Here is a 12391-nt window from a genome sequence, read left to right as displayed (position 1 = left end):
GCTCAGATGTCAGAGAAAGAGGGTCCCTCATGGAGCTCATCTGACTATCTGAGTTCTCTAGAGACCATGTAAAAAAAAAAAAAAAAAAAAAAAAAAAAAGGAAAAAGTCAACGGATCCAGGGTGCTAGGTTGTAAGGAAGTCACCCCGGAACCATGAGGTGCCCCTCCCACCTCGGCCAGCATGGCCCGTCCTTGGGTACCGTAGCTAGTTCTTGGCTGGCTCAGAAAGACACACGGAGAGCAGAGCTGGGGATTCCACTTAGGTTCCTCAGGCCTCTGTAAGCATGTTTAAAGGACCGAGGTCATTTAGCTGGAAGGGAAAGCTGAGTGAGTGAGGCAAGGACTTGTGTGCCGTGTGCGCGCTCCATTTCCGGGGGAGAACACAGCAGTTTAGGGGAGCTAGAAGTATTCCCTAGGCAGTTAGCAACAACAGATCTCTGAAGGAGTCTGGGGAGTAGCATAACCACAAGTCTTTGAAATTAGACTGTTCTGGTCCTTTGTGAATGCAGGGGATGGACTTGGAAATCTTCGGGGGCCTGAGCAGGTTTGTGGAAGGAGTCACGCTGAGAGCTCCGGAGGATTCTCTCTCTCTCCTTTCTTAGGTTCAGCTCAAGCAGTAACTGCAGGGGTTCTGACCCCATTCTTTTGAGCTTTTAACCTGGACCCGAGGGAAATGGCTCTTATGAAAGAGGCAACCATCCAACTCATTCAGGCGGTGGGCTGCAAGTTCGCCCGGGGAACGTCCCACTGCACGGGGCAGAGGCGCTCACGGTCAGCTACCTAACAATGCCGCTGGCAACCTTTCAGCTACTACCCCAAGTGCCATGCAGGCCAACAGTGGTTTCACACTGGGGCCTGGAACTCAGATTCTCATGCCTTCGGATCCAGACGTTTCTGACTCACCCACACTACACTAAGCCCAAAGCACTCCACCACGCGGAGGCCAGAGCGGTGTTGCCTTCATTACAAATGGTGCAGCATTGGATTTTCAAGTAAATCTAAGTGTTTCTATTGTCTTTAAAATGACATAGATATGTCCAGTTATTAAAAAAAAAAAGGAAAAAAATTACAAAATACAAATGCCCGTGTTAATTTAGCTAGTCTCAGACATTACATTCGAGAACATAGAAAAGCCAAAAATCTCCAGTTATAAGCACAAAACTAAGGAAAGTTATGGATCAGTGACTTTTGTCAGTGACCCGTTTCTTTTAAAATCACCAGCCCAGATGACCTTGCCCACTTGGTCTTCACATTGTGCAAGACTTGTCTGCTGGACCTTGGGAAGGTGGGGCAGGTCCTATGGTAGGGTTTGTTTTTGGAAGAACAGCAGGTTTTGGCCGGAGGGCTGGCGGCTTCAGCTGCACACCCATTCTGGGTGCCACCATAGGCTTGAAAGTACTCATTGTATCACTGGAGGAGCTAGTGCTCCGTCGGATCTGTGGCTCGGAGCTTCGGAGGGCCACGTTGTGCAAAGGGCTGAGAGATTCCGTGGACGTGGCCGGGGTGGGAGCATTCTTCACTTGTTCTAAGGTGTCCAGCACCACGTCGGGGGCGTGCTTTGCTGTACTCTGTCTCTCCAGTTCACGCAGTTCATTCAGAGCAGTGTTCATCGTCTCCTCGATATCCTGTTGAAAGATAACCAGAGAGAGAGAGAGACGCAATAGACCGGTAATTAGTACTCACGTACGGAAACCCTTACGCTTCGCTTCACAGCAGATGGGCCGCCAAGAGCAATGCTGTTTCAGCTTCGCCGCCTGTAGAATGTTTACACGTAGTGCCCACGATTATTTTGTCTCTGCATGTTCAGGAGACCAGGATGCAAGGGTGCACGGAGCCGTCTACCCAACACCAGCTGTCCTAAGGTGCCAGGCAGCCTTCTCGCGATTTCTACCTTCCGTGCTGACTTATTATTCAGAATTCTATCTCAGCTTATGGTTAAAGATAGCTTCCAGTTTAGACTCTGCAACAATTTCTCAAGAAATAGATAGGAATGGGAATGAAAAGCAGCCTTCTTTCATTCATTTAACAAATAATTTTGAGCACTCACTAGTTTGTGTCTAACTCCTAGCAGTTGTTCAAAATTCAGTTTAAGCCTTTCTCTGATGCTCTTGTCCAGGGGATCTCAGTGGAAGGGTACTGCCCCAGAGAGGGCATTTTTGTAGTATGCTGTGTATTTTATTTTTTAAGAGATTTATTTCTTTATTTATTTGAGAGAGAGAGAGAGTTGTCAGCATGAGTCAGGGGCAGGGCAGTGGGAGAGAGTCTCAAGTATATTCCCCACTGAGCGCAGAGCCTGGCATGGGGTCCTATCTCACAGCCCATGAGATCATGACCTGAGCCGAAATCAAGTTGGTTACTCAACCCACTGAGACACCTGTCTTTGTGTGTGTGTGTGTGTGTGTGTGTGTGTATTTTTAAATGGCACAAGAACAAGATGGCGTTAGTGGCATTTGGTGTGCTGGGTTATACGTACTAGATCTGTTGCAATATTCCAGGTAATTTACATGCAATGAATTATCCTGCATCTTGTTCAACTTCTGAATGTCCTTCAGACGTTGATGGAGGTGAAAATCCTATTTCTAATAACCTGAGCCCTGACCCTAACTCTATCTTATATTCATATGCATTTTTTAAATTGTTGTATGTATGGTAATTATATACGTAGGTGAAAGCATCTTACTAATTTGTCTTTTAGCCTATTCAAGCATTAACTGAAGTACACTTGTTTTAATATTTAATTCCTTGTATTTTTGTATATTATATTTAGAGCCTTATATGTTGTTTCAAATTAGGTATCTCATCTGTCAATTTATTTCAGACAGTAAAGGGGGAATGACAAAATACCTATTTCAATTGCAAATAGGTACAGTATGTTCCACTGATGGATGAATAGATGAGCAAAGCGTGGTCTATACATCAGTGGAATATTATTCACCTCAGAGAGGAAGAAAATCTTGCCACATGCTACAGTATGGATAAACCTTGAGGACATTAAGTGAAATAAGAGGCCAGTCATGAGAAGACAAACACTGTCTGTTTGCGTTTCTGTGAGGTAGTCACACTCACAGCAGCAGAAAGCAGCACAGTGGTGGCCAGGGGCTGGGGGTGGGAGGGGAGAAAGGGAAGTTGTTCTTCAGTGGGTATAGGGTTTCAGTTTTGCAAGAGGAAAAAGTTCCAGAGATCTGTTTCACCAAACATGAATATACTTCACTGAACTGTGCGGTGAAAAATGGTTAAGGTGGTAAATTTGACATTATGTGTTTCACCACACACACACACACACACACACACACACACACACACACAGAAAAGGTGGAAGCATTGCGTGGGACAGGACGGGTGAAGAACCATCACCCCAGGCTGACGGGCATGCCTCTTCTCTACATGCCCAGGGCTCCTTTCACTCACCTGGAACATAACCCTCCCATGGGCGCTACACAATGGGAACGGATTTCCATATTCCACTCCCTCCCAGGGTCGTAAGCACCTTCAGAAAGCAGCAGGCTGATGATTTAACTGTGCTTCTCTAAAGCCTAGCACAGGACCTGGCACCCAGTAAGTGCTCAGTAAAGGTTTGCTAAATGAATAAACCAAGCTACAGTGATTGCATATGGATACTGTCATTTTTAGAAAAGCCCCATCAGGGATGCCACGGATTTGTTTAATAAGAGAATCTGCATGTTTTTTGTATGAACACCATGATGGCAGGCTTTCTTGTCCTCAAGGGAAAATCTGAAGAAGAGAGATGGAAAGATAAATAAAGGACACAGCTGGAAGCCATTCTGGGAAGATGACATCACTTTTCAAGTGATTATTTTCGTATGTGATTTCTATTTGATGCTAAACATATGGATTTTTTTTATAACTATTTGCCCCAGAGAGATTGTGCAGAGCCTGATTTATCTGTTGAGTTTTTGTTTTTATGATTTACAATTAAAGGATTTCCTGGGGTGGCTCAGTGGGTTAAGCATCTGATTCTTGATCTCAGCTCAGGTCTTGATCTCAGATCATGAGCTCGAGTCCTGAATTGGACTCCATGCCTAGCATGGAGCCCACTTAAAAACAAAAGCAAAGGAACAAACAAAAGGATTTCCTGGTTCTAGAAGCAAAAGGGTTAAATAGGCATTGTTATACCTTCCCACTCCTAAGCTCCGAATTCCCTGTCTTTCTAACCTAAATCCTGTTTCACCGGCTTATTACAAGCAGGGACCTTATGGATTTCTCAAACCATTAAATTCAGCTGTAATTAAATCTCACTGGTTCTATATAGGTCTCCAAGGACCCTGTATAGTATTTCAAACAGAGAAAACCAAAAGGTCAAGTCTTTTTGATTTTTGCTGAAAAACTGTTATACATTTAAAATTGGTTTAATTTTTAAAAAACACATTAAACCCCTTCACAATCTAATTTACATCCAAAATTTTCTTTAGTTAGGATATTGGAAATAGCTTGGAAGTTTGTCACATCTGTACAGGTCTCCTTGGGCACTCTTTATTAAAAATAATCCATCTTTAATAGTTCCCCATGTTTGTTTTATTTATTTCTCATTCACTCTTTTTTTTGATTGATTTAGTTCATTTTTAAGCTTCAGACAGCTGGAAGATGCTTTAGATTAAACCTCTTTCGTCATTGGTGATACCCATTATTTGTTGATGGCCTATGCTGGGGGGGAAAAAACTAGAGGAAAAATTACAGAATGATAGAAAATCCATTGGTCAACCTTGCCTTACCTTTACTTTGTCAATTTTAATCATTAGAAAAAAACTACGAAGTCTTCTGCACTAACTGTTGGGAAGAGAAGAGTGACGAGGACCCAGACCTGGTGTTCTTCAGCTAGCCATTATTTCTCCTACTATTTACAGACTAATCCAGCATTTCTCCTAAGCTGAAAGGATCATATTTTTCCTACAGTAATATTTATCTGTTTGTGGGCTCTCCATTCTTTCTAACAATTTGTCTATTTTATTATCTTTAGCATCTGGTAGGGCTAGTCCTTCCTCATTATGATTCTTTTTCAGCCTTTTCCTGGCTACTTAGCAATGATGTGTTTGAATGTCCCGAGGCCTACACTTCTGCCCTGTCTCTGTTTAAACCAATACGAACCTAATCACTTGGGCCCTTCCAGTAACAAATGCTTCTTCTAAAGAGACCTTAGTCAGGCCTTAAAGAATGGACTAATTTCTTTTCTGTTTTCTCTAGTTGGTTCTCTACAAAAAGCGGGACTACAGACAGGGAGTCCTGCATCCCTCCTTCATCATACCCCAGGTACAAAGCAGGTGCCAGGCCATTCCACGCATCCTACCTGAGCGATTGTCTCTGGGTCCAATGGCTTATGGTCATTGAAGCCTGTGTATTGCCCCGACGACGTGGACCTTCTAATAGGAGGACTGTCGATCTTCTTGAGGGAGTCGTGCCGGCTGATATTGGTCAGGCTGCCGTGGCCTGGCCGGCGCCTCCTCTCAGGACTGTCGTTGTTGAGGCCACGGTTCTGCAGCAGGCCCCGGGGGTGACTGCCCAGGCTTGGGGACCCCAGGTCAACCGAGGAGTTGGAAAGAGCATGCGGTGGGTGCAAGGGGCAATGGCCATCACTGGTCCTGCCAGGACGCCTTACTGGAGGGGGTGGCTCTCCTCTTTTTCTTTGTCTAGAAATACACAAAAAGAGAGAGAAAATAGGAGAGCTTATCACACCGGCTGATACTGAGAAGCTGTGGGTTCTGTGGCTCCTCAAAGCACTTGGGAAAGTTGAGGTTCAGGGGCCTGATGGTCAGACTCCACCCACCTGGCTAGATAGCCGTCAGGGTGCCGGTCTGTTGGGGAGTTCATGTCCTTGGATGAAGACTTGTCCTCAGTGACTGGCCCACTGCTGGCCTCGCTATCAGCTTTTTGGCTCAGAGTGTCTGAAAACGTATCGTCCCTACAACGAGGAGAATCCAGGGTGAGGGTCTTTCACAAGATGAATGGGAACAAAAAAAAAAGAAATGACGGCATTTACATATTCAAGTCTTTCTCTTATCAACACGACTTTCCTTAAAATAAAAATATACAATTTCACTGCAGGTGAAGTGCAAGATCAGGATATACAAAAAAAGAGCAAAATCACAGTCATGATATAACAGCCAGACACCACTGCTGCTAGAATTTGAGAAAATAGCCTTCTCTACTTTTTATCCATGCCCGGGTAAACATGTATGATGTCTGCAGATATAGGTATGAACTTATACTTAAAACACCAATATGTTTATGTAGTTTAAATATCTATGACTGTATGTCTGTATCTACACACACAATACTTCTTGGGTTCTGAGATATACATTTTAACATTTCTTTCTTTTTCTAAAATTAGGCTGAATCATTTAATCACTGTGTACAGTTTATACCGTATATTTCTCTTTTCCTTGCAAAATCGTTCGTAAATTAGTGCTATACTGTGAAATATTCACAGAATAGGGATTATACTTCACATATGATTTTGCAACCTATTTCTTTCATTTAATATATTATGACCATCTTCTCATCTCTTTAAATATTTTTAAATTACAGCAATGTTATTAAAAAACAGAAAAAAGGCTGATGATGATTCTCTTCAGATGTTAGGTCAGCGTCTTCCCTCTGGGGAATCTGGAATTGAAATGGTAGCCGGACAGCAAGAGAGGAGTACGGCTGGCTTGGAACTAGTGGTGTTATTACAGCTCTTGAAGCTGTTCTCCACATGGGTGATTTTTCTAGGAGCCTGAAAGCTTCACAGGGCATCTCTCACTAGCCCTTGCTCCGAATCTGCTGGTGGAGTTTGGGAAATGAAAACCTGCTGGCCCCGAAGTACCATTAGCAAAGACCCAACAGCGAGGTGAAGCAGGGTGCCCAACTCAGAGGTTTGGGCTCTGCAATCCCATCTGCTCTTTTCTCAAAAGACCAAGGTCAGTTTAGGAATAGTGACTGGAGTCTTCCAGCGGGAGCAGCCAGGACTGCGGGAGCAGCCCCAAGGGCGGGGGGAGCCCATGCTACTCACATATCCTGCACCACAATATACTGGTGCGGCACGAGCCCATCGATGCCGTTGTGCCTGCCTTCCCACCAGTCCTCAGATGCCCGGTGATACAGCAGCAGGGAGGCCCCCTTCTTGAAGGACAGTTCTCTGGCAGATCGCCCCATGTAGTCAAACTTGGCTATTGCTTCTATTGGCTCACATTCTACAAAGAACACACCAGAAGACAATGAGGGACAGAGGCGTGAGGTAAGCATGAAACGCTGTGTGAAAGTTCTCTATGAGGCCTTAGAAATAAAGCAGGCCATTTCAATATCCAGAGTGAACAGAGTAATAAGTCCTCAATGGGGGATAAACTCAGGCTGTTAAGAGAGTTACAGAAAAACATTCCCTTGCTGTCATCAGTTTTTCACACAAAGAAAAATGGAACATTGGATCTTAATTTCCACAGACTTTTACCAGAGATAGAATGACAGACTAATAAAAAATATCTTAAACTTTGCAACATGATATATGAGATCTTTCCTTGGGTTGTAATGTCCTCCATAACAGCTCCAATATTATTTTGACAACGATGGAGTTCCCTTGTAACATGTTAATAACCATGGATAACATGGAAAAATCACTATCCCAGAACATTAGGAAGTTTATGCTTTATTTGCTTATTTAAAGAAAAATCAAGTTTACAAAAACCAGCACATTAAGTACTATTTGAGTACATTTAATTTCTTCATGTACTTATCTGGCACTATCAAATCTTCCAACTACCACTGACAGTAAAGATAAGTTTGTTTTCTCTAGGATCAGTAATAAATTTTAGTTGCCTATGAAAACAGCATAACTTAGACGGTCTTGTACCCAAATTAAAAGACCAGATCAAAGGTTATATTATCCAGAGGTCAAAAGATATTCAAGGGGATTACAGTGAGTGGAAAAAACCAATCTCAAAAGGTTACATACTATGTGATACCATTTATATAGCCTGTTTGAAATGACATAATAATCAAGATGGAGAATAGATTAGTGGTTGCCAAAATTGGGAAGAAATGGCCACGGATATAAAAGGGGAAGCACAAAGGATCCCGGTGATGAAACTGTATGTGACTAAATGTTTGCACACACAACTGAGTGCACCTGAAACTAGTGAAACGTGAACATGGCGGAGGGAGGGTTTCAATGTCGATTTCCTGGCTGTGATATTATGCTGCAGTTATATAAGATTTTTACCATGGAGGGAAGCTGGGATCTCTCTGTAGGAACCCTGTAGGGTTCACTTCATGTGAACCCCAAAAGATCTCAAAATTAAAAAAAAGAAAAGAAAAGATGTTGAACTCTGGGCCTAGAATTGGAATTTTAGCCCTGATCTAATTCTGATCACAAAGGTTGAAAGCAAATAAGAGGACAAACTATACAAAACAACCATAAGAGATGCATTTTGTGATTCAGCTTATTGCAAAAAGCCCTTCAGTTCTGGGCCTTAAGATCTTTCTTCCTGTCTCTCACCATCCCCGCCATCTTCATCCCTGCTATCCACACAGATGAGCAAACTTCTATCAATAAAACACAGAAAGGGCCAATAAAAGTGCTAAATGTTCAGAGAAATGTATCCATGCAACAAGCAATGTCTTATTTGCTGAAAACTGAGCATGTATTAGTTTCCGAGTACCCTGGCATAAATGCACACATAATAGATTAAAACTTGTCTGTCAAATATTTTCTCAGGAAATTGTCTTTGATTTTGCTTAGTAATGAAACTTCCCATTTAAAACAGTTGATTTTTGGGGCACCTGGGTGGCTCAGTGGGTTAAGCCGCTGCCTTCAGCTCAGGTCATGATCTCAGGGTCCTGGGATCGAGTCCCGCATCGGGCTCTCTGCTCAGCAGGGAGCCTGCTTCCCTCTCTCTCTCTCTCTGCCTGCCTCTCTGTCTACTGTGATCTCTCTCTGTCAAATAAATAAATAAAATCTTAAAAAAAAAAACAGTTGATTTTTCTGCAAAGATTCCTGAAATATGTTTAATATCTTATATGGAATAACTGCATAAGAAATCACTGGGTAGTCAGCTAGGCTTCCTTCTCACTTGAAAAATTCAAACATTCTCTGGGCCATGTAAGACACAAACATAAAAAATCAACAAACACATTGAAAAAGCTTAGGGTTTACCTTATATGAAGGGCCTGCATGTATTTCAGCTATACATTTAAATACTATAATCTACATGTAGTATACTACTTAGCAAAGTAGGTGTAAAAATAAAACAATAGTTTAAGTTCTTTAACAATTGACTATAACTAAACAACAACAAAAACTGACTATAACTTTCAGATCATGTTAGCATTCTAGTATTCCCTCCTAAAATTATATATACATATTTTCTTTTGAAGATTTTATTTATTTGTGAGAGAGTGAATGAGAGTGCATGAGATGGGAGGGAGGGGCAAAGGGAGAGGAAGAGAGAATCTCAAGCAGATTCCGGCTAAGCATGGAGCCCAGGTGGGGCTCAATCCCAACACCCTGAAATCATGACCTTAACTGAAACCAAGTCGGTATTTAACCACTGTGCCACCCAGGTGCTGCTAAAATTATATATATATATATATATATTTTTTTTAAATTTATATTTTATTTATTTACTTGACAGAGATCAAAAGTGGCAGAAAGGCAAGTGGTGGGGGGTGGAGCAGGCTCCCTGCTGAGCAGAGAGCCCGATGCGGGGCTCAATCTCAGGACCCTGAGATCATGACCTGAGCCAAAGTCAGATACCTAACCAACCAAGCCACCCAGGTGCCCGAAGTTATATATATATATTTTTACACTAAATATTTTATTTATGCTGCTACTGTACATAAAATAATTACCCTTATGAAATAGAATTTGTGAAAATTCAGAGAGGCAAATGTTGAGGACTGACAAAAGTAGAAGTTTACATAGTTTGGCACATGTCACAGGGATATGCTTTTGTACAGGTTTCAAATTTAGTTCTCCTTTGAATATTCACTGGTTCATGAACAGTGGTTTAGAAAACCATCCAGAGATTCATTTTACTACAAAAAGGAACAGACTTTCTGGGGTCTGAAGGGATTCATACTTAAAGATACAACAGTTAGCAGGGGGTTGGCTGGGCATTCTGCAGACAGAACTGTTTCAAATCTGTATCTGCCTGGGAAACCTTCACCAGATTGAGCCCAGCTTCCAGCCAGAGCTATTGAACCACTTTCTTCACAGCGGTGACGCTGGAGGAACCAGACATGGCACTTGTAAGAGCCGGGCAGATTTGTCTGTGTGGATCTGTCAGTTCGTGGGTCCGTGGGGCCAGACCTTTTTTTTTTTAAAGATTTTATTTATTAACTTGACAGAGAGAGACACAGCAAGAGAGGGAACATAAGCAGGGGGCAGTGGAAGAGGGAGAAGAAGGCTTCCTGCCACTGAGCAGGGAGCCCGATGCTGGGCTCTACCCCAGGACCCGGGATCATGACCCGAGCGGAAGGCAGACACTTAATGACTAAGCCACCCACGCACCCCTAAAATTATATTCTTTATTAAAACAGTATGAATAGCAGCTTTATTAAATATCTACAAATATGTTTTATAGAGGAGGAACTAGAACTTTATATTCAAAGAGATTGACTTTATGGTTTGTTTTTAAAATTACAGATAAAGAATAAATCCCGGTTGAGCAGAGATGACAGATGCCAATTTTTTTTAACCCTAGTTCTCCTTGGGGAACAGAAATAAACATGTCCATGGTACCAGGGACATGAATAAACATATCCATGGGGAGGATTTGTTAAAAAAAAGCTTCATAACATGTAATTCACAAATTCCTATGTCAACATGCCTGTGTACTTTGAATTTCTTTTAATGAAAAAAGTGGAAAGATTCCAGCCCATAACATAGTGTGCAGTCTAGGTACTTGTCAAAGGGAAATGAAGAAAGAACCATTAATGTTCTTTAGACATTAATTAGACATTCAGTCACAGACTGTCAGTGCTGGCCAAGGGCTATTTAAGGTTACTTAACAGATATATATATGTATTTTATCATAATTTCATGATCATGCACTCTATGTTTCTTATCTCTGTTTATTTGTTGAAACAACTAGCAACAGGATTATCAGGCTCTGCTTATTTAATTCAAGTGTGGGGAGATTATGGAAGAGTGACCCGATGAATCAGAAGTACATTTTTTTTTTAATTTTTTTATTTTTATTTTTTAAATTTATTTGACAGAGATCACAGGTAGGCAGAGAGGCAGGCAGAGAGAGAGGAAGGAAAGCAGGCTCCCTGCTGAGCAGAGAGCCCGATGCGGGGCTCGATCCCAGGACCCTGGGATCATGACCTGAACCGAAAGCAGAGGCTTTAACCCACTGAGCCACCCAGGGGCCCCCAGAAGTACATTTTTATTGGTAATTCTCTATCAACTACTAACTCTGAGCAATTTCATTATTTTGACTCTTTCCACTCCCATGGGAGTCATTTCGCAGTCAAGTGTCAATCAATAAGCTGGTTATGCACATCTTAGTCTACTTATTGCAGAGCAAATCAATCTTAGGGCATGGCAATGCACCATTCCCTTTCTTATGGAGCCACATGGTTCTTTAAGCTCGTCAGACTTTGTAGAATGTCGCCGCTGCTGGTAACAGTAAGAGTGAACATGGTAACTTCATTTCTTTGCATGGCTATTACAGCTCTGTGCAAAAGGGGAAAAAATTCAGTACAGCTGATTTTCTGACTGCCTGGTACTATCAAGTCTCGTATTTCCATTTCTTGTCAAATGCTAGTACACTCATTTTCTCTTTGGGACCTTGCTGTCCCTGACACTTACCCGCCTAAATCTGTTACTCACAGCCCTCGCAGGTGACGGTTCTGCTCTAGAATAGCTTCTCTTTCAGAAACAAAAGCTACCCTTCTCCAGTGATACCACCGCAGAGAAAAGACAAGACAATACCTGGGAATCACAAAGATAATCAATCCTTTGGTTAACTTCGTTACCGAAAATTTAGAGGTTGCCTGTGGGCAAGGGTATCTGCCCTTTGTACGCAATGCTTTTCTTTCCAGCAAAACCAGGTGAACAGGTTAACACGTTAGAAGCTTCTCTTTTGTAGCCAAGAGGCAGGAACAACTAACAGATGGCAGGGGGGGAGGCTGATGTTTGGGAAGAGAGATGGTTGGGCTTTGTCTTAGCTTTCCTGGACACTAGGGAAAGCAAGGAGAGAGAGAAGTCATCAGTGAGAAAGGAAGAAATCATACAGAGAAACAAAGAAACTCAAGACAAAAGATGATGGCATGGTGGCATGCCATGCTCTGGATGGTGGCAGAGGTAGGGCCCAGAGACTTTCAAAAGCAACATCATGGAAGTACAAGCTTTCATTGTAAAGAATTTCTTCTAAATGAACTTCTGAAAATGTCAATT

The 12391-nt window shown here is 42.3% G+C and overlaps 1 protein-coding gene and 1 pseudogene across 2 annotated transcripts in view; both read right to left on the bottom strand.

Moving 5' to 3' along the window:
* Window positions 1-629: 629 nt before the first annotated feature.
* Window positions 630-12391, bottom strand: part of SRGAP1 (SLIT-ROBO Rho GTPase activating protein 1) — a 273423-nt gene continuing 261661 nt past the window's right edge. For both annotated transcript variants that reach the window (XM_032874653.1, XM_032874654.1), the window contains exons 19-22: window positions 7007-7187; window positions 5780-5914; window positions 5303-5642; window positions 630-1625 (exon numbers count right to left, since the gene is read on the bottom strand). In XM_032874653.1, the coding sequence (XP_032730544.1) occupies window positions 1248-1625; window positions 5303-5642; window positions 5780-5914; window positions 7007-7187 (1034 nt within the window). In that variant the 3' untranslated portion in view covers window positions 630-1247. The remainder of the gene's footprint in view (window positions 1626-5302; window positions 5643-5779; window positions 5915-7006; window positions 7188-12391) is intronic.
* On the bottom strand, window positions 10024-10297 carry LOC116877741 (annotated as a pseudogene).

Source organism: Lontra canadensis, unplaced genomic scaffold, assembly GCF_010015895.1.
Source record: "Lontra canadensis isolate GAN:19392208 unplaced genomic scaffold, GSC_riverotter_1.0 scaffold53, whole genome shotgun sequence".
NCBI lineage: Eukaryota > Metazoa > Chordata > Mammalia > Carnivora > Mustelidae > Lontra > Lontra canadensis.
The sequence above is the reverse complement of the archived record's forward strand: the minus strand, read 5'-3'. Positions and strand labels throughout refer to the sequence as shown.